A 23296-nucleotide genomic window follows, 5' to 3' on the forward strand; every position below is an offset into this window, starting at 1 on the left:
CCCTAAGGATTGATTGTAAACATCGTTTGACATGTTTCTACAAACGGTAAAGGAACTTTTTGACTTTTCGTCTAGGGTTTTGCGCTCGCGCATTTTGCCTTTGGAATAGTGATTTGAACGTGCTAACCAAACGGAGGTATTTGGACATAAATATGGAGTTTATCGAACAAAACAAACATTTCTTGAGGAAGTGGGAGTCCTGGGAGTGCATTCCAAAGAAGATCAGCAAAGGTAAGTAAAGATTTATAATACTATTTCTGAGTTTTGTTGACTCCAGAACTTGGCGGGTAACTGTATAGCTTGCTTTGATGGCTGAGCTCTGTTCAATATTCTGAGTACAATGTGCTTTCGCCGTTAACCTCTATGGGCTAGGCGGGACGAATTCGTCCCACCTACGTAACAGCCACTTGAAGCCTGTGGCGCGATTTTCAAAACCTTAAAAATCCTATTACTTCAATTTCTCAAACATATGACTATTTTACAGCTATTTAAAGACAAGACTCTCGTTAATCTAACCACACTGTCCGATTTCAAAAAGGCTTTACAACGAAAGCAAAACATTAGATTATGTCAGCAGAGTACCAAGCCAGAAATAATCAGACACCCATTTTTCAAGCTAGCATATAATGTCACCAAAACCCAGAAGACAGCTAAATGCAGCACTCACCTTTGATGATCTTCATCAGATGACAACCCTAGGACATTATGTTATACAATACATGCATGTTTTGTTCAATCAAGTTCATATTTATATCAAAAACCAGCTTTTTACATTAGCATGTGACGTTCAGAACTAGCATACCCCCCGCAAACTTCCGGGGAATTCGCATACTCACGATAAACGTTCACAAAAAACATAACAATTATTTTAAGAATTATAGATACAGACCTCCTCTATGCACTCGATATGTCCGATTTTAAAATAGCTTTTTGGTGAAAGCACATTTTGCAATATTCTAAGTACATAGCCCAGGCATCATGGGCTAGCTATTTAGACACCCGGCAAGTTTAGCACTCACCATAATCATATTTACTATTATAAAAGTTTGATTACCTTTTGTTGTCTTCGTCAGAATGCACTCCCAGGACTGCTACTTCAATAACAAATGTTGGTTTGGTCCAAAATAATCCATCGTTATATCCGAATAGCGGCGTTTTGTTCGTGCGTTCCAGACACTATCCGAAATGGTAAAGAAGGGTCGCGCGCATGGCGCAATTCGTGACAAAAAAATTCTAAATATTCCATTACTGTACTTCGAAGCATGTCAACCGCTGTTTAAAATCAATTTTTACGCCATTTTTCTCGTAGAAAAGCGATAATATTCCGACAGGGAATCTCCTTTTCGGCAAACAGAGGAAAAAATCACAAAGGCGGGGGCGGTCGGGTCACGCGCATAAGCCCAGAGTCCCTTGATCGGCCACTTGAGAAAGGCGATAATGTGTTTCAGCCTGGGGCTGGGATGACGACATTCTGTTTTTTCCCGGGCTCTGAGCGCCTATGGACGACGTAGGAAGTGTCACGTTAGAGCAGAGATCCTTAGTAAAAGATAGAGATGGAAAAGAAGTTCAAGAAATGGTCAGACAGGCCACTTCCTGTAAAGGAATCTCTCAGGTTTTGACCTGCCATTTGAGTATAACATAATGTCCTAGGTGTGTCATCTGATGAAGATCATAAAAGGTTAGTGCTGCATTTAGCTGTGGTTTGGGTTTTTGTGACATTATATGCTAGCTTGAAAAATGGGTGTCTGATTATTTCTGGCTGGGCACTCTCCTGACATAATCTAATGTTTTGCTTTCGTTGTAAAGCCTTTTTGAAATCGGACAGTGTGGTTAGATTAAGGAGAGTCTTGTCTTTAAATAGCTGTAAAATAGTCATATGTTTGAGAAATTGAAGTAATAGTATTTCAAACGATTCAAAAATCGCGGCACTGAATTCAGGTGGCTGTTACGTAGGTGGGACGAATTCGTCCCGCCTTGCCCATAGAGGTTAACAAATTGACAAGACTTTCAGCACACTTATAGGGAAGGACATTCAACAAACATGGCACTTACATAAATGACTGATTGGCTGAGGGAAATTGATGATAGGAAGATTGTGTGAGCTGTTTTGTTGGACTTATCGCTCATAGTCTGCTGATGGAAAAACGTGTGTTATGGATTTACACCCCTGCTATATTTTGGGATAAAGACTTACCCATCTAACAGAATACAGAGGGTGATCTTTAATGGAAGCATCTCCAACATAATCCAGGTAGAATCAGGAATTCCCCACGGCAGCTGTCTAAGCCCCTTACATTTAAAATCTTTACTAATGACATGCCACTGGCCTTGAGTAAAGCCAGTGTATATATGTACGCGGACGACTCAACACTATACACATTAGCTACTACAGCGAGTGAAATCACTGCAACACTTAAAGATCTGCAGTAAGTTTCAGAATGGGTGGCAAGGAATAAGTTAGTCCTATATATTTCAAAAACTAAAAGCATTGTATTTTGGGAAAAATCATTCACTAAACCCTAAACCTGAACTAAACATTGTATTAAATTATGTGGAAATTGACATGATTAAGGTCCATGATATAGGTCCACAGACAATGCAATCGCAATCACACTGCCCTAACCCATCTGGACAAGAGGAAGACCTATGTAAGAATGCTGTTATTCAATTACAGCTCAGCATTTAACTTCTTTGGGATAGGGGGCAGTATTTTCACGGCCGGATAAAAAAACGTACCCGATTTAATCTGGTTACTACTCCTGCCCAGAAACTAGAATATGCATATAATTAGTCGATTTGGATAGAAAACACTCTAAAGTTTCTAAAACTGTTTGAATGGTGTCTGTGAATATAACAGAACTCATATGGCAGGCCAAAACCTGAGAAGATTCCATGCAGGAAGTGGCCTGTCTGACAATTTGTCCTTCTGTTGCATCTCTATGGAAATTACGGCATCTGTGCTGTTACGTGACACTTTCTAAGGCTTCCATTGGCTCTCTAAAGCCGCCAGAAAGTGGAATGGGGTGTCTGCTGTCTCTGGGGAAAGTATAGGAGCAGAGTTTGTAAGTGGTGAGCCTGGGGACAGTGAGACTGGAGATGCGCGGTCACGAGAACTCGCCATTTTTTTCTTTCTCTCTTTGAATGAATACAACGTTGCCCGGTTGGAATATTATCGCTATTTTACGAGAAAAATAGCATAAAATTGATTTTAAACAGCATTTGACATGCTTCTAAGAACGGTAATGGAATATTTTGAAATTTTTTGTCACGAAATGCACTCGCGCATTACCCTTCGGAGAGTGACCTGAACGCACGAACAAAACAGAGGTATTTGGATATAACTATGGATTATTTGGAACCAAAACAACATTTGTTGTTGAAGTAGAAGTCCTGGGAGTGCATTCTGACGAAGAACAGCAAAGGTAATCCAATTTTTCTAACAGTAATTCTGAGTTTAGGCTGCCCGACGTTGGCGGGTCTGAATAGCTAGCCTTGTTGGACGAGCTATGTACTCAGAATATTGCAAAATGTGCTTTCGCCGAAAAGCTATTTTAAAATCGGACATGGCGATTGCATAAAGGAGTTCTGTATCTATAATTCTTAAAATAATTGTCATGTATTTTGTCAACGTTTATGATGAGTAATTTAGTAAATTCACCGGAGGTTTTCGGTGGGTATGCTAGTTCTGAACATCACATGCTAATGTAAAAAGCTGGTTTTTGACATAAATATGAACTTGATTGAACAAAACATGCATGTATTGTATAACATAATGTCCTAGGAGTGTCATCTGATGAAGATCATCAAAGGTTAGTGCTGCATTTAGCTGTGGTTTGGGTTTTTGTGACATATATGCTTGCTTTGAAAATGGCTGTGTGACTATTTTTGGCTGGGTACTCTCCTGACATAATCTAATGTTTTGCTTTCGCTGTAAAGCCTTTTTGAAATCGGACAAGGTGGTTAGATTAACGAGACTCTTATCTTTAAAATGATGTAAAATAGTTGATTGTTTGAGAAAATTGAATTGTGGTATTTTAGTTGGTTTTCTATTTCGTGCGATGCCATTGGCTGTTGGCTAGGGGTTCCGCTAGCGGAACGTCTGTCCTCAACAGGTTAACACCATAGTACCCTCCAAACTCGTCATTAAGCTCAAGACCCTGGGTCTCGACCCCGCCCTGTGCAACTGGGTCCTGGACTTTCTGACTGGCCACCCCCAGGTGGTGAGGGTAGGAAACAACATCTCCACCCCGCTGATCTTCAACACTGGGGCCCCACAAGGGTGCGTTCTCAGCCCTCTCCTGTACTCCCTGTTCACCCATGACTGCGTGGCCATGCATGCCTCCAACTCAATCATCAAGTTTGCATACGACACTACAGTGGTAGGCTTGATTACCAACAACGAGACGGCCTACAGGGAGGAGGTGAGGGCCTTCGGAGTGTGGTGTCAGGAAAATAACCTCACACTCAACGTCAACAAAACAAAGGAGATTATTGTGGACTTCAGGAAACAGCAGAGGGCGCACCCCCCATCTACATCGACGGGACAGTAGTGGAGAAGGTGGAAAGTTTTAAGTTCCTCGGCGTACACATCACAGACAAACTGAAATGGTCCACCCACACAGACAGCATGGTGAAAAAGGCGCAACACCGCATCACCGGTGGCAACACATCACTGGGGGCAAACTACCTGCCCTCCAGGGCACCTACACCACCCGATGTCACAGGAAGGCCAAAAAGATCATCAATGACAATATCCACTCGAGCCACTGCCTGTTCACCCCGCTATCATCCAGAAGGCGGGGTCAGTACAGGTGCATCAAAGCTGGGACCGAGAGACTGAAAAACAGCTTCAGACTGTTAAACAGCTATCACTAACATTGAGTGGCTGCTGCCAACATACAGACTCAATCTCCAGCCACTTTAATAATTGGATGTAATAAATGTATCACTAGTCACTTAAACAATGCCACTTTATATAATGTTTACATACCCTACATTATTCATCTCATATGAATAATGGGAACTAGAAGGGGTGGGATAGTGTACATGTCATGGTGTCCTCTTCCTGCCTCTATGATTTTTGCCTCTATACCAGCTACTGCATCTTGCCTATGCCGTTCGGCCATCGCTCATCCATATATTTATATGTACATATTCTTAATCATTCCTTTACACTTGTGTGTATAAGGTAGTTGTTGTGAAATTGTTAGATTACTTGTTACATATTACTGCACGGTCGGAACTAGAAGCACAAGCATTTCGCTACACTCGCATTAACATCTGCTAACCATGTGTATGTGAGCAATAACATTTTATTTTATTTGACGATTGTCAGTTACGTAGCTGCTTTACTGATAATCTCAGTGCGTCCTATCTACTGCCGGAGAATACCAACACCAAACACATCGGTTCACCTTTACACAGGATCGGACAGTACACAGCATACCATAATGTTCTGAATAATGGCCAAGTCAACCTCGCTCCCTATTCCACTGAACCATTTAGGAGTAACAAACACAGGTCCAACATTTATCGGAAACTGTTAAACTACCTATCCACTACCCTCCTGCTTTCTGTGGATGTGCAACTCAACCCTGGGCCTAACATCACCGAGCCAGCGATACTCACCGGAGTGGAAAGCAGTTGATGGCCACTGATCGTCGCCGCTGCGGAAGTGGGTGAGTGCTATGGTCCCATGGTTTCTCTCGAGTCACCCGGCTCCAAAATGAAATTTGACTCTCCAAACATATCCAAGTCGCTATACGCGATCCCTGACTCTGCTTCTGGCATGCAAGTTGTTTTAATTAGTTCCCCGCATCCAGTGCAAGCGGAAGGGATAGTTAATTGCACTACCGAACTACCCCTAATCAAAACAGCCTAAACCCAGCCATCAGAAAACACAGAACATTTTACTTTTTTCAATGTGTCAAGTCATCTGGGACCCACGAGCTAAGCGCAAGGCACATTTGCAGTGACATTCCAAAAAGTGAACAAATTCAACATCTTCTCACAGGCTCCAACCTTGACTTCCTCTGCATTTCAGAGACATGGTTCCATAAAAACTCTCCATATACTGCTTTGATTGTGCCTGGCTACAATGTTTTCAGGAGAGACGGGATTGAAGGAAGAGGAGGGGGTCTTGATGATTTAAATTAAAGAACATATCCGATGTAAACAAATTGAGTGGTCATGTGATAATGAACTAGACTGTATTGGCCTAAACGTTACACTGTCTCCCCAAACGTCTTTTACCCTTATTGGAATGTATAGACCACATTCCACCAAAAGTGTGTTTTTTTAAAAGTTTAATAACATGCTTAGGGAATGTTATTTTGGGAAAGAGGTCATCTTAACGGGAGATTTTAACATTAATTATGAAGACGACAAGTCTTGTAGGAAAACTCTGAAATGGATCACTAATACCTTTGACCTTACACAGCTAGTTAAAGGGCCTACCAGGGTGACATATTGCTCTAAAACACAGATTGATCTGGTGTTCAGTAATAAACCAGAGAGAGTGACTAAATCATTCAATATGGTTACTGGGCTATGTGATCATAATCTGACACTTGTAGCCAGAAAGCTTTCTAAGAACAGGTTTAACCTCTCTACTGTTAGAAAGCCTGATCAACTCAGAATACCTAAGAGTGAATTAAATTATTTTGAAAATGCAATTAAGGGAATTAACTGGAATGATCTCTTGTCCTATACAGAGGTGGAAGCTGATAGGTTTTTCTATCCACAATCCAGACTACAATAAATGGCTTCCTAAAGAAAATCAAATCCAAACCTGGCCAAAGGAGCACTCTTCCTTGGATAAATGGAGAAATCTGGAAACTGATGAAAGAACAAGATCATGCTCTAAAAATAGCCCTAAAGTCCAAATTAGAGCATGACAGACGTAGGTTTACCATGTTGAGAAATAAGGTGATGAAATAAATCAAACAGGCCAAGGTAAACTTTTTTTATTAACATAATTGGTGAAGCAAAGGGAAATTCTAAATTGATCTGGGAGAATCTAAAAAAGTTAACAGGGAAAGACCATAGTAACACTGCAAAAAGACTAGAAATCATGGTAAATGACAATCTAACACAGGATGCAGTCGAAATGGCAGTAGCCTTCAATTCCTACTTTGTTGACTCTGTCAGGTTACTGACACAGAACTCCTCCACTGGTTTCTTGGGCTCAGTGCTAGTGAATGACACTCAACCTGTCTTCATCATAAGGGAGGTTTCTGAGTCAGAGGGGAACAAGGTGATTAGCTCACTAAAGAACTCTAAATCCAAAGATGTGTTTGGGCTGGACTCTTCCTTTCTTAAAAACTACAAAGAGTCACTCATTGGCCCCATTACTAAGGTCACCAACATATCTATTGATCAGGGGGTGTTTCCAAGGGTCTGGAAGCTGGCCATAATAACGGCCATCTTTAAATCGGGTGACCTTGCTGACGTGAGTAACTACAGGCCCATTAGTATACTACCTGTGGTATTGAAGGATGTTAAAGTGTGTAGCAGAACAACTGATTGCCCACCACAACAACAGCACCTTCACATTACAATCCATGCAGTTTGGCTTCAGAGCACAACACTCCACAGAAACAGCCAACTGCTTTCTTCTGGAAAATGTGAAGTCCGAGATGGACAAAGGGGGCATTGTTGGGGCTGTATTTCTGGACCGAAGGCCCCCAATGTCTTGAGATGGATGAATTCTTATTTTATTTGACCTTTATTTAACTAGGCACGTCAGTTAAGAACAAATTCTTATTTACAATGACAGCCTAGGAACAGTGGGTTAACTGCCTTGTTCAGGGGCAGAACAACAGATTTTTACCTTGTCAGCTCAGGGATTTGTTCTAGCAACCTTTTGGTTACTGGCCCAATTCTCTCTAATAACCTGCCCAGAGACTGCGGTTGAAAATTTGCCGGCTGGCTAAAACCGGCACTTTTACTGAAACGTTGATAAATGTGCACTGTCCCTGTAAAAATAAAAATAAATAAACTCAAACTCAGAGACAAAAGAGAAATGATTTTATAACTTAAAACATTTTTATTGGTCAAATGTTTGGGGAAGCCTGGCTTCCCTTGGCATCCATGAATACACACCACTACCTGTTTAGAACAAGGCACTTAAGTAATACTGCAAAAAATTTGGCAAAGAAACTAACTTTTGTTCTGAATAAAAATAGTTATGTTTGGGGCAAATCCAACACAACATATCACTGAGTACCACTCTTTATATTTTCCAGCATAGTGGTGGCTGAATAATGTTATGAGTATGCTTGTCATCGGCATGGACTAGGGTGGTTTTTAGGATAAAAAGAATACAGCTAAGCACATGCAAAATCCTAGAGAGAACCTGGTTCAGTCTTCTTTCCAACAGACACTGGGAGATTTCACCTTTCAGCAGGACAATAACCTAAAACACAAGGCCAAATATACACTTGAGTTGCTTACCAAGATGATATTGAATGTCCCTGGGTGGCCTAGTTACAGTTTTGACTTAAACAGGCTTAATCTATGGCAAGACTTGAAAATTGATTTCTAGCAATGATCAACAACCAGCTTGAAAAGTGTAAAAAGAATAATGGGGAAAATATTGTACAATACAGGCGTGCAAAAGCTCTTAGAGACCTACCCACAAACACTCAGCTGTAATCAAACCTTTTTTTGTAAGGGTATAATACAGTGGCCTGGAACTCAAGGTCTACAGGCCACATCAGGTCTGCAAGTCACATTGTGCTGGCTTGCAAAGTGATGCATAATTCCAATTGGAATTTAGCTTGTACAAATATTTTGAATGTTTTATCACCGCATCCTGCATTCAGAATGACTTACATGGTTGGGAAGAGTAAGATATGAGACTAACTAAAGCATCAAAACTGGAACAACCATTTCAGTAATGGGTGAAAAAAGTCCTAGTAACATATTGGATTGGTTTAGAAAATGTTTGTCATTTATTTTTGCGTAGCATAAGATTATTATTAATCAATTTACACGCACAAAAATATTTCTTGAACAATTATAAAACTCAACCTGCAATAGACAATGTTGGGAAATATGATAATGATGGGTGTGGTTTTGGTATCACAGTGATTAGATTAGTGGTTTTGGTAGCCTAGCGGGTTAGAGCATTGGACTTGTAACCGCAAGGTTGCAAGATTGAATCCCCGAGCCGAAAAGGTAAAAATCTGTTCTGCCCCTGAACAAGGCAGTTAATTGAAAATAAGAATTTGTTCTTAACTGACTTGCCTAGTTAAATAAAGGTAAAATAAAAATACAATTTGTTTCAGGCCTCTGCAGGGTAAAACTAAGCCCTCAAAATAAGACCTTTTGAAATGCGTATGCCGCAGGGGTGTCAAACTCATTCAATGTAAAGCCTAGTGTTTGCTGGTTTTGTTTTTTCCTTTCAATGAAGACCTAGACAATCAGGTGAGGGGGGTTATTTTATAATTAGTGACCTTAATTTATCAATCAAGTACAAGGAAGCAAAAACCCGTAGAGACTCAGCCCTCCACGGAATGAGTTTGACACGTGACGTATGGCATTGTGTTAAATAAAATAAACATTTTATGATAACATATTCACTTAGGATCTCACTTGGGGAAGTCCATAGGACTGAAAAAGGATGAATGCAATTTATTTTTTAGTTTTACTTAACCCTTATTTTACCAGGTAAATTGACTGAACACATTCTAATTTACAGCAACGACCTGAGGAATAGTTACAGGGGAGAGGAGGGGGGATGAATGAGCCAATTGTAAGATGGGGATGATTAGGTGGCCGTGATGGTATGAGGGCCAGGACACCAGGGTTAACATCCCTACTCTTACGATAAGTGCCATTGGATCTTTAGTGACCATAGAGAGTCAGGACACCTGTTTAATGTCCCATCCAAAAGACAGTACCCTATACAGGCCAATGTCCTTAATCACTGCGCTGGGGTATCGTGATATTATTTTAGACCAGAGGAAAGAGTGCCTCCTACTGGCCCTGCAACATCACTTCCTTCAGCATCTGGTCTTGCATCTAGGGACTGACCAGGACAACCCTGCTTAGCTTCAGAAACAAGCCAGCAGTAGGACACAGGATGGTATGCTGCTGGCAATGAAACAGCCATGTCTCTGTCAATAACAAATACAGTCATGGGTTATAACTCTATGATTCACTCAAAAGGCAAGGCATTCTGGGAAATATTTTAACACGGTATTACACTAAGCAGTGTGTTAATTTGACACTCATTTCAGTGTGTATATGGTCCTACTCTTTCAGTGTTGATTTAATGTAATACTGGAGAATTTGCTGTGTAGCTCCTCAATGTGCCAGTAGATCTACTCACAAAATTACACACAAGACCAATAAAAACAGAGCGGAATCAGTATGATGTCATAGCTCAAGAGCAAACAAAAAATAAAAGACAATTGGTGCCATTCAGCAACTCCAGCCCAAAATAACTCAAAATGCTTATATCAGCTGTTACTGGCCCCTGCTTTAAAGACTCTCTGATCCAGAATTCCCAACCTTGAGGTCCTTTCTGCTGATCTATCTGTTCAGGCCTACAGATGGATGAGCTAGCTACTAGGGGTCTTCATTGATGTGCTCTCTGGTCATACAGCTCTGCTCTGCTTTAATATCTAGACAGCCCGGCCAGGGAAGACTGTTTTAGTCTGTCCTTCTTGGTCACTTTGTGATGCAGAGAGCATGGGGTAGGACAGGGGCAAGAGGGAAAGCCCAGAGTGAAGGTCAGGATGTGTTATTCTGATATCTCTGATGGCCGCAAGGTCACCTTGGTGGGCGGCTGTGCCCTGGATCCAGGCCAGACAGCAGACTAGCACAGTCACCCCGCTGAACACTCAGCAGAACTGTCCTTCTCTCTGGTTGCATCTCAGATGGCAACCTATTCCCTATATAGGGCCCATAGGACTGTGGTCAAAAGTAGTGCACTATATAACTGTCAGAATAATGTTGACTGCAGATGTAACTTTCAGATGTAAATGAGCTGTTAGCTAATTCAGCTGCAACGCATCACTTTTCACTTCTGCGACTAATGGTTTGTTGTACATTGTCCTTTGTTTCAAATATAGGGAATAAGGTACCATTTGTGACGCATTCTCTCTCTCTGGAGCCTGCCTGCATGTCGCCAAGGATCCCGGCAAACAAACGGATGGCACGGAAGCCTCTCGAAACCATTTTCTCATTTTTCATTGCTTGTACCATAGCATAGGTTTGTGTTCAAGATGATGAGGGCACGGACAATACCATTATCACAATATTTTTTCCTTTAAAAACAAGAAGCAGACCAAACTCTTTGGTCCTTTAAAAACCTGCTGTATGTCAAATATTGTGTGCTATAGCTTTGTTAAGCAGGACAAAACATCAATCTTTTAAACTTGTCTTAAAAAACTACACATTTTTCATGGTGAGCGAACGTTGCACCTTTTCCTGTCCAACTATAGCTTGGAAAATAAATAAATGTTACTCTAGATGACAACATAATGTTTGTTTCCAACATCAGAGCTGTTTTCATAAAGAAGTTAAAGTCGTTTCCTTGCCACGATACTAACGAGTATCGCAATGCTGGTTTCGTCCCGGCGATGCTGGTATCGTCCCGGCCCTAATGATGATAGGATCCTACTGTAGTGTGTGTATAACTTTGTCTTCCTATCTTGTGTGGGAAAGCCTAATATAGCCTCAGGCACGACATAATCATTTACACTGAGATAATAATGTTGGCACTTTACCAGGTCCATGTTATAGGCTTCTTAATACAAAACATTCAGAAAAAACAAAGTTAACTTGATTAAAGTCAGATTCTGCATGTACATATTTGAAACATTTCTATTGTTCTGGCTATATTATTATTGATAATATCTGTAAGCCTTCCAGTGGGTGATGTCTGTCCACTTACAAATCTGTCTCTGGCTGAAATAAAGACGGGATATCTAGAATTCATAAAACCCTAGGAAAGACAACCTAACCTTGATTATGATTCTGAATATATGATACATGTGCAGTTGTCCAAGCTACGCATCAAGGCCTGTTTAAGTCTGTGCTGATTCCTACCTTGTATCCAACAGGAAGATCCTGACAGTCCTGTGTACAGCCACTGACTCTGCGATTAAGACACTCGTTCACGTTGCAGTTCTTCTCATCGGACCGGTCTCCACAGTCGTCTTTCTTGTCACACAGAATCCCTTCAGAGATGCAGCGTCCATTGGAACACATGAAGAAGGAACCGTTGCACAGACTCCCTGGAAGGTAATTTATAACTGTCAATGGTGAGGCAAAAAGCATTTACAATAGCAATCATTTAAACTGCATTGTGGTAAATGAGATTCACTTTGATATTCTGAAAGTTTTACTCTTATTATCTTTATATCTTTGCACTAAAACAAATGCTGGGTGAAAAACAACCCAATTTTGGTAAATATTTTGCAGAATACACATTGGGTTATTTTGACAAAGCCAGTTTGGCCACTCAATTGCGTTGTAAGCTATGACTCACCAGGTCAGAGCAGAAGACTGTAGGCATGGCTTAGTAGAGGCATGGATTTCAGAGAGTTGGTCACCCGTAAGAGTAAATGTCATTCTGGTTCATCTGTCTATTGTATTATCTGTTTGTTGAGTACTAATGCATTTACATTTGAGTCACTTAGCTGATGCTCTTATCCAGAGTGATCTACAGGAGCAATTTGAATTAAGTGCCTTGCTTAAGGGTATGTTGACAGACTTTTCACCTAGTTGGCTTGGGGATTTGAACCAGCAATGTTTTGGTTACTGGCCCAAAGCTCTTAACCGATATGCTACCTTCTGACCTTTAGTGAGGTATACCCAAGAGTATGAGTTCCTCAAGTGCCTATACATGTCCCAATGTTGGGAGAGTTACCACTTTGTTATATAATATTTAAATAATAATGTTATACATTTTATATAAGAATATGTAATGTGGCATGGCCTATTGGGGGTGTGGCTTTCAAATAGTTATTTTTGCCCATCCGTAATAGTAAATGTCATTCCTGTTCATCATGTTAAGTTTGTATTCATATACACTTAATAGCAATATTATTTAGACAAAGTGGTAACAGTCCCAACATTGGGATATGCACAGGCACTTGAGAAACTCATACTTTTGTGTAAGACTCAATGCAGCTACAAAAGTGTCTTTGCTCAACATGTGTTGACAACACAAAAGAACATATGAAGCAGAATGACATTTACTATCACAGACGGGCTAAAATAAAAATCTGAAAGCCACGTCCCCAATAGGCCATACCATATTACATATTCAACCCAGCATTTTTTTGTGTGGTTTCTATCCTCTCTTAAAGTAGACTGCTGACAGTAATGGAGAGAGCCAAACAGCAGTAGACTAGAGTACCTGCGGCCAGTCAAACAGCAGTAGAATATACTACCTGCGGCCAGACGGTACAAACAGCAGTAAACTACACTACCTGCGGCCAGGCATTTGAACAGCAGTAAACTACACTACCTGCGGCCAGGCATTTGAACAGCAGTAAACTACACTACCTGCGGCCAGGCATTTGAACAGCAGTAAACTACACTACCTGCGGCCAGGCATTTGAGGTTCAGGGGCAGCTCATCAGATCGGTCAGGACAGTCTGGGCAGCCGTCACACTCCCACTGAGCACTGAGCAGGCAGCGACCATCCCCACAGCGAAACTCCTCAGGTCCACAGGGCCGGTACACTGCAGATACAGAAAAACAAAGAGAGAGCTGCAGCCTCACCAACTGACACTTACACAGGCCAACACATCATCGCAGATCCCAGTTAGATTACTGAAAAGTAATTCTACTTCCAACTTACAGTAAGGTATTAATTAGTTAAATCTCTGTTATAACTTATTATAATGTTATAACTTAGTTATTACTCTATGGAGGTAATAGAAGACAAAGCAACAAATCTACTTGCCACATTCAAGTGACTCGTCAGATCCATCACCACAGTCGTCGTCATGGTCACAGACAAAACGCTGGGGAACGCAGACTTTGTTGTGGCAAAGGAAGGAGTTGTCATCACACGTGTTGTTGGGAGCTGGGGGGGTGAGAAATATGGTTGGAGGGTTACACTATGAGTTGACAATATCATGGCACTCTAGAGCAGGGTTTCCCAAACACTGTCCTGTCACCCCCCGTGCACATTTTGGTATTTGCCCTAACACTACACAGCTGATTCAAAACATCAAAGCTAGATGATTAGTTGATTATTTGAATCAGCTGTGTAGTGCTAGGGAAAAAAACTAAACGTGCACCCAGATGGGGCCCCAGGAAAACCCTGCTCTAGAGATGTGGCGTCAAAGTACATATGCTCAACAATATGGAGTCAGCACTGAAGGAAGTAGGGGTGGGGGTGGGGGATGCCTTTTTCAGGAATTTGACTTGCGTCTTTAACACTTGTGTTACAAAAAGGGAAATTCCACTGCTGCTCTTTTACTGTATATACGTCCAATAATATGTACTTTAACATTTTTTTACATATAATTGGTGTCATAAAAATCTTGAATTTCCTTACTACATGCAATACTGTGCAAGCATTTCTGCATCTCACCAGTAGAAACAGGCTATCTACGTTTCCTGGTTGTAAGCAAACCACAATCACTGACTAATGTGATTCCTACAGACTAATCCTGCTGCTGATTTCGATGATGATGACCTTGACACCAGCTTTAGTAGTACAGATCATGTAGACCCATTGGATGAAAGCTTTCAGCCGGGAACAAGCGCAAGCTCAACATCATCTGACTCGGAAGAGGAAGACTGCACGGGGCTGGCAAGAGCCAAAGTGTATAGTCTGAGTCAAAGGTCATGGAGTGCATCTGCAAGACGAGCTGGCATTGCCCAACAAAAGACAAGGTTCACTAGCTGAAGAACATTCAGGACCCTGCCTGGAACATTCAACCAACACAAATTCCATCTTTAGTTAGACTGATGTTGTAGAATAATATAGAATGCCTAGTATGCTCACAACTGAATTGTGGTATAGATATTGCTAGCTCTTGTACATATGTACAGTGGGGGGAAAAAGTATTTGATCCTCTGCTGATTTTGTACTTTTGCCCAATTACAAAGAAATGATCAGTCTATAATTTTAATGGTAGGTTTATATGAACAGTGAGAGACAGAATAACAACAACAAAAAATCCAGAAAAACCCATGTCAAAAATGTTATAAATTGATTTGCATTTTAATGAGGGAAATAAGTATTTGACCCCTCTGCAAAACATGACTTAGTACTTGGTGGCAAAACCCTTGTTGGCAATCACAGAGGTCAGACGTTTCTTGTAATTGGCCACCAGGTTTGCACACATCTCGAGGGATTTTGTCCCTCTTCTTTGCATATCTTTTCCAAGTCATTAAGGTTTCGAGGCTGACATTTGGCAACTCGAACCTTCAGCTCTCCCCACAGATTTTCTATGGGATTAAGGTCTGGAGACTGGCTAGGCCACTCCAGGACCTTAATGTGCCTCTTCTTGAGCCACTCCTTTGTTGCCTTGGCCGTGTGTTTTGCGTCATTGTCATGCTGGAATACCCATCCACGACCCATTTTCAATGCCCTGGCTGAGGGAAGGAGTTTCTCACCCAAGATTTGACAGTACATTGCCCCGTCAAATGATGCGGTGAAGTTGTCCTGTCCACTTAGCAGAAAAACACCCCCAAAGCATAATGTTTCCACCTCCATCTTTGACGGTGGAGATGGTGTTGTTGGGGTCATAGGCAGCATTCCTCCTCCTCCAAACACGGCAAGTTGAGTTGATGCCAAAGAGCTCAATTTTGGTCTCATCTGACCACAACACTTTCACCAGTTGTCCTCTGAATCATTCAGATGTTCATTGGCAAACTTCAGATGAGCATGTATATCCTGTTGGGTCTAGGGGGCAGCATTTGCACGTCTGGATAAAAAAAATGTACCCGATTTAATCTGGTTACTAATCCTACCCAGTAACTAGAATATGCATATACTTATTATATATGGATAGAAAACACTCTAAAGTTTCCAAAACTGTTTGAATGGTGTCTGTGAGTATAACAGAACTCATTTGGCAGGCAAAACCCTGAGACATTTTCTGACAGGAAGTGGATACCTGATGTGTTGTATTGACTTTAAACCTATCCCATTGAAAAACACAGGGGTTTAGGAATATTTTGGCACTTCCTATTGCTTCCACTAGATGTCACCAGCCTTTACAAAGTGTTTTGAGTCTTCTGGAGGGAGATCTGACCGAACAAGAGCCATGGAACGATGATGTCCCATTAGACACCTGGCGCGCGAGTTCATGTTGGGTACCCTCGTTCCAATACGTTATAAAAGAGTATGCATTCGTCCACCTTGAATATTATTCATGTTCTGGTTAAAAAAGGCCCTAATGATTTATGCTATACAACGTTTGACATGTTTGAACGAACGGAAATATATTTTTTCCCCTCGTTCATGACGAGAAGTCCGGCTGGCTTACATCATGTGCTAACGAGACGGAGATTTTTGGACATAAATGATGAGCTTTTTTGAACAAAACTACATTCGTTATGGACCTGTGATACCTGGAAGTGACATCTGATGAAGAGAATCAAAGGTAATGGATTATTTACATAGTATTTTCGATTTTAGATCTCCCCAACATGACGTCTAGTCTGTATCGCAACGCGTATTTTTCTGGGCGCAGTGCTCAGATTATTGCAAAGTGTGATTTCCCAGTAAGGTTATTTTTAAATCTGGCAAGTTGATTGCGTTCAAGAGATGTAAATCTATAATTCTTTAAATGACAATATAATATTTTACCAATGTTTTCTAATTTTAATTATTTAATTTGTTACGCTGACTTGACTGCCGGTTATTGGAGGGAAACGATTTCCTCAACATCAATGCCATAGTAAAACGCTGTTTTTGGATATAAATATGAACTTGATAGAACTAAAAATGCATGCATTGTCTAACATAATGTCCTAGGAGTGTCATCTGATGGAGATTGTAAAAGGTTAGTGCATCATTTTAGCTGGTTTTATGGTTTTGGTGACCCTGTCTTTGACTTGACAAAACATTACACACAACTCTTGTAAATGTACTGTCCTAACATACTCTAAATTTATGCTTTCGCCGTAAAACCTTTTTGAAATCGTAAAACGTGGTTAGATTAAGGAGATGTTTATCTTTCAAATGGTGTAAAATAGTTGTATTTTTGAAAAATTTGAATTTTGACATTTATTTGGATTCAAATTTGCCGCTCTTGAAATGCACCTGCTGTTGATGGAGTGCACCACGGGTGGCACGCTAGCGTCCCACCTAGCCCCAAGAGGATATGTATTCTTGAGCAGGGGGACCTTGCGGGCGCTGCAGGATTTCAGTCCTTCACGGCGTAGTGTGTTACCAATTGTTTTCTTGGTGACAATGGTCCCAGCTGCCTTGAGATCATTGACAAGATCCTCCGTGTAGTTCTGGGCTGATTTCTCACCATTCTCATGATCATTGCTACCCCACGAGGTGAGATCTTGACAAGCCCATTCCAGCCTTGTGTAGGTCTACAATCTTGTCCCTGACATCCTTGGGGAGCTCTTTGGTCTTGGCCATGGTGGAGAGTTTGGAATCTGATTGATTGCTTCTCTGGACATGTCTTTTTTACAGGTAACAAGCTGCGGTTAGGAGCACTCCATTTAAGAGCTCCTAATCTCAGCTCGTTACCTGTATAAAAGACACCTGGGAGCCAGAAATCTTTCTGATTGAGAGGGGGTCAAATACTTATTTCACTCATTAAAATGCAAATCAATTTATAACATTTTCGACATGCGTTTTTCTGGATATTTTTGTTGTTATTCTGTCTCTCATTGTTCAAATAAACCTACCATTAAAATTATAGACTGATCCTTTCTTTATCAATGGGCAAACATACAAAATCAGCAGGGGATCAAATCATTTTTATCCCCCACTGTATATAATGGAGTTTGACAAAAGGTTTAATAGAATCTTTTGTACAAGTGTACTGACCAGTGACTAAATGATTCCTACTGCACAAGAAACCAATAAAGTGTTGACTTCAACTCCTGGATCAATTCATTGTAACTAGCTACAATCTTACTGCTTAAACAAATGATGCAGGGAGTTGGTGTATCATTTCAACTTTAATTTGCTGGCAAGTAAACATGTTTCAATAAAAAAGTTGATTATTCTGTCAATGTAGCAAATAAGTAGACATGGCTTGTATTCAATTCAAAGTTTATTTGCTCTGGAGATCGAGGTGAGTTTACACAGCAGTATGCAGGAACAGTTATGGCAATTTATCACATATATATAGTAGCAGTAAAATATACTACTAATGCTTATAATTACAGTACCAGTCAAAAGTTTGGACACACCTACTCATTCAAGGGTTTTTCTTTATTTGCACTATTTTCTACATTGGAAATTATAGTGAAGACATCAAAACTATGAAGCTGGTTGAGAGCATGCCAAGAGTGTGCATTAAGGAAAGACATTCCACAAATTAACTTTTAACAAGGCACACCTGTTAAGTGAAATGCATTCCAGGTGTCTGTCCCATGAAGCTGGTTGAGAGAATGCCAGGAGTGTGCAAAGCTGTCATCAATGCAAAGGGTGGCTACTTTGAAGAATCCAAAATCTTAATATATTTTGATTTGTTTAACACTTTTTAGGTTACTACATGAATCCATATGTGTTATTTCATAGTTTTGATGTCTTCACTATTATTCTACAATTTAGAAAATAGTGATAAAATATAGACAAACCCTTGAACAACTAGGTGTCCAAACTTTTGACTGGTACTGTATACTACAGTTCTACAAAGGGAATACTTGCATATGGTGTGTTTGGTGGGTGCAGTGAGGTGTTCGGAGTCACTTTAATACAAGGAGGGATTGTTGTTATGGGACCTTTCACATCTCCTCGGGTCATCAACTTCTTTGTATCCAACCTACTGTCCATTGTGTGAGGGATAAATTGCTTGAATGGCCACCAACAACACACCCAGACAAGGGGATTCAGTGTCCTCTGCCTAGCTTCTTCCCACGTAGAACAGACTCCAAAAATAAATCTGGAGGCCACCAAACGGTATTGTCTATAAGAGAATGACAAAAAACACTATTAGACTTTCATTGGCAATTATTGTGTATTGTCTGTATTCCTAATGTAGCAGCACGGTTCAGACACACATTAGTTAGCTAGCTACAACACACAGGTATAGAAACTCAAAGACTTTTATGAGTCATAATGCCAAAGTCATTCCTTTTCATCATCAAAACATTTCTCCAGTTTTGCTCCAAATAAGATGCATTGAGGCTTGCTAGAGTAGCAAGCTAACATTAACTAACTAGCTAGCTGTAAAATAAGGGTTCATTATATTTAGGGTAAAGCAAACAAAGCTAGCTAGCTAAACCTGGCTAACTTGACTTGTAATGATACTAACAAGCCCGGTTATGCCGATTCGATCACGAAAGCTTATATTGCTAGCTAGCTACCGACAGAAAAACAACTTACTCATTTGTCCTCCTGGTCCAGTTGGTCTAGGCTGACACCGCCAGTTGATCTTGGAAGTTTTGAAGAAAGTATCCAGTACCCGTCTATCCATATGTGCGAAACTTCGATGGTCTGTCACACACACGCACAAACCATGCATTGGGTCTGCACTGACCCTCTCCAGTGAGAACTGTTGGCGATCGAATTCGTTTTAGCGCAAACATTCCTCTTCCATCGGCATGGCTGGAGAGCACCCACATAGGCACCATGAGTTGAAGTCTGACCGTGACTCCCAATCGCTGCTTGCTGGTCTCGCAGTTCTTGTTGTCGCTGTATCAATTCCTCTTCTGTTTATTCCAGCTGAAATGTATAGGTCTGTATGTCCCTATGTAAAATAACATCAAAAACTGTTTCGTCGTCCAGCTCTTCTTGGTGAGAGGAATCATCAGAAGCAGTCATTGTCATTATTTAGCAATCTCAGACAGACAGTAACATAGCTCCCGTGAACCTGTAGAAACTAGTACTGCCCCCATTTTGAAAAGCCTTCAAGGGTGGGAACATAATTGGACAAGGAAGTAGGATTCTCATCAGGCTGAAATCTTTACAAAGCCAGGGAAAATGAGTCAATCTAGATACCCTGCAATGTTGTGGCAGATTGGAGCATCGTTGAGTCCAATTGCTCTATTGAATAAGGACAACAATATATCCTTGCTGCTAAAGTGATCATGCAATTGGCAATACACAAATGCCACAACAATTGCTACAAAAGATTACTCCATTTATTTTTTAGATCAGACAGCATGCTCATTCAACCGATGGCGTCATTGGTTGAACTCTCCCAGCTCAAAAATATAAATAATAATTATGTCCGAAACACTTTTCATAACTCATCATTTTAGAGGGAGACTGGAAAAACACCCTAAATAGTGTCAACATTGACATACAGTGAATTTCGAAAGTGTTCAGACCCATTTACCTTTCCACATTTTGTTGCGTTACAGCCCTATTCTAAAATGGATTCAATTGTTTTTTCCCCTCATCAATCTCCACAACCAATACCCCATGATGACAGAGCAAAAAACCTTCTTTTAGAAATTAAATAAAAACTGAAATATAACATTTACATTACTATTCAGACCCTTTACTGATGAAGCATATTTGGCAGGAACTATAGCCTTCAGTCTTCTTGGTTATGAGGCTACAAGCTTGGCATTCTGGTATTTGGGAAGTTTATCCCATTCTTCTCTGTAGATCCTCTCAAGCTCTGCCAGGTTGGATGGGGAGCGTTGCTGCACAGCTTTTTTCAGGTCTCTCCAGAGCTGTTTGATCGGGATCAAGTCCGGGCTCTGGCTGGGCCACAGGACATTCAGAGAGTTGTCTCGAAGCCACTCCTGCGTTGTCTTGCCTATGTGCTTAGGGTCGTTGTCCTGTTGGAAGGTGAACCTTCGCCCCAGTCTAAGGTCCTGAGCGCTCTGGAGATGATTTTCATCAAGGATCTCTCTGTACTTTGCTCTGTTCATCTTTCCCTCGATCCCGACTCGTCTCTCAGTCCCTGCCACTGAAAACATCCAAACAGCATGATGCTGCCACCACCATGCTTCACCGAAGGGATTCTGCCAGGTTTCCTCCAGACGTGATGTGTGGCATTCAGTCCAAAGAGATCAATCTTGGTTTTATCAGAACAGAGAATCTTCTTTCTCATGGTCTGAGAGTCCTTTAGGTGCCTTTTGACAAACTCCAAGCAGGCTGTCATGTGCCTTTTACTGAGGAGTGGCTTCCGTCTGGCCCCTCTACCATAAAGCCCTGATTAGTGGAGTGCTGCAAAGATGGTTGTCCTTCTGGAAGGTTCTCCCATCTCCACAAATGAACTCTGAAGCTCTGTCAGAGTGACCATCACTTTCTTGGTCACCTCCCAGACCATGGCCCTTCTCCACAAATTGTGGCCAGCTCTAGGAAGAGTCTTGGTGGTTCCAAACCTCTTCCATTTAAGAATGATGGAGGCCACTGTGTTCTTGGGGACCTTCAATGCTGCAGACATTTTTTAGCACCCTTCCCCAGATCTGTGCTTCGACACAATCCTGTCTCTGAGCTCTACGGACAATTCCTTTGACCTCATGGCTTGGTTTTTGCTCTGACATGCACTGTCAACGGTGGGACCTTATATAGATAGGTGTGTGCATTTCCAAATTATGTCCAATCAATTGAATTTACCACAGGTGGACTCCAATCAAGTTGTAGAAACATCTCAAGGATGATAAATGGAAACAGGATGCACTTGAGCTCAATTTAGAGTCTCATAGCAAAGGGTCTGAATACTTATGTAAATAAGGTATTTACATTTTTTTTTTCTTACATTTGCTAAAATTTCTAAATACCTGTTTTCGCTTTGTCATTGTGGGGTATATTGTGTGTAGATTGACGAGGAAAGCATTTAATTTAATCAATTTTAGAATAAGGCTTTAATGTATCCAAATGTGGAAAAAGGGAAGGGGTCTGAATACCTTCTGAATGCACTGTAGATGACACAACATCACACCAGCAGATAGAGCCACAGACAATACAGTCTTTACTATTTAAAATTAATATGGAGGCTCATTGCAAACTTACCACATCCAGCTGCAGACAGTTCGTCGCTGCCATCAGGACAGTCTCTCTCCCCGTCACAGAGCCAGCGTTTAGGGACACAGGCGTAGGACCCAGGGCAGCTGAATAACCCTGGAGCACACGTTACCAAGCCTGAGGGTCAATAGAGAGAAAGAGGCAGGTCAAACAAACTGCAGAATGGGCTAAGCTGAACTATAACCTAAGACAACTATGAGTAACATTGTAAAGGATGGAAAAATTATCATATCCATTCCTGCCACTTACAGATCTAGGATCTTAATTTGATCACCCTGTTGCAGGATAACTTTCCTGCAATGCAGGATATGTGAAACTTGTATAACTGTTTTAGTTTTAAAAAATGCTTCTGAAGTTTGTGATTTCCACTTTGACAGTTCAGAATTGATTTTCCCTTACGAAAAATGTATCAACCCTACAAAAGGGTCCATTAATTACAATAATCACATTTCCAGTTGCTGCAGGATTATTTTCCTGCTGTAGGAAACAGGGTCAAATGAATCTGTATATTCAAGCAGAGGCCTATATCGTACAAGATCTGTTACATTTTATGTGGCCTCAGAGACAATACAAAGCCTCATACTGTGACAATAAAGGTAAGTACATTTGCTCAATAATGCTTGTCTGTTTAAAATGCACTTCCTTGCTTTTGATTGCAATAGTGCAAGGAAAAAGCTTAGGGCTATTTCATTCATATTGCCTTGACATTTCCATTACAATCCAATTATACCAATATTCTCAGCAAACATTTTATATTTATTGATGTATGATTATTTCTTTTTATTGGCAAATTCATTATTGTTACATCTCATTTACATGGTGAAATTGCTCTGCCTCTTGGCCTCACCACCCATCAAAGTATTTTCAATATATCTCTAACATAATTTCTGTGTTATCATCATTTCAATAGTCTAGAAACTAGTCTAAAACTAAAAGGTCTCTAACTGGTCTCAAAACAATGTTGTAATGAGGTTGTAATGCCAACTGGGAATGGTCTCAAACTGCATGTTTGAGATACATGAGTATGACCTTGGGTACTTACCACATATCTGCACACTCTCATCCAGTCCGTCCTCACAGTCGTTCTCTCCATCACACAGCCACTGCTTGGCGATACACTTGTTCTTAGAACAGGCAAACTGGTTCCACAGGCAAGAGGAGTCTAGGGGAGGAGCACATTCATAATACCATGAATCAAAA

General features: G+C 40.9%; 1 protein-coding gene and 1 long non-coding RNA gene across 2 annotated transcripts in view; both read right to left on the reverse strand.

The window, feature by feature from the left end:
- LOC106582301 (low-density lipoprotein receptor-related protein 1B) overlaps window positions 1–23296 on the reverse strand; it is a 272131-nt gene that overhangs the window by 97533 nt on the left and 151302 nt on the right. Inside the window, exons 35-38 of the mRNA XM_082967167.1 lie at window positions 23139–23258; window positions 22085–22213; window positions 13924–14050; window positions 12061–12244 (exon numbers count right to left, since the gene is read on the reverse strand). Coding sequence (XP_082823293.1) covers window positions 12061–12244; window positions 13924–14050; window positions 22085–22213; window positions 23139–23258 — 560 coding nt within the window. The remainder of the gene's footprint in view (window positions 1–12060; window positions 12245–13923; window positions 14051–22084; window positions 22214–23138; window positions 23259–23296) is intronic.
- On the reverse strand, window positions 18204–20242 carry LOC123729572 (uncharacterized). Its single transcript, XR_006761216.2, has 2 exons — window positions 19499–20242; window positions 18204–19079 (listed from the first exon to the last, which is right to left on the reverse strand). It is a non-coding gene; the product is annotated as an uncharacterized LOC123729572 (long non-coding RNA).

The sequence above is a fragment of the Salmo salar genome, chromosome 21 (assembly GCF_965601325.2).
Source record: "Salmo salar chromosome 21, fSalSal1, whole genome shotgun sequence".
Taxonomy (NCBI): Eukaryota; Metazoa; Chordata; class Actinopteri; order Salmoniformes; family Salmonidae; genus Salmo; species Salmo salar.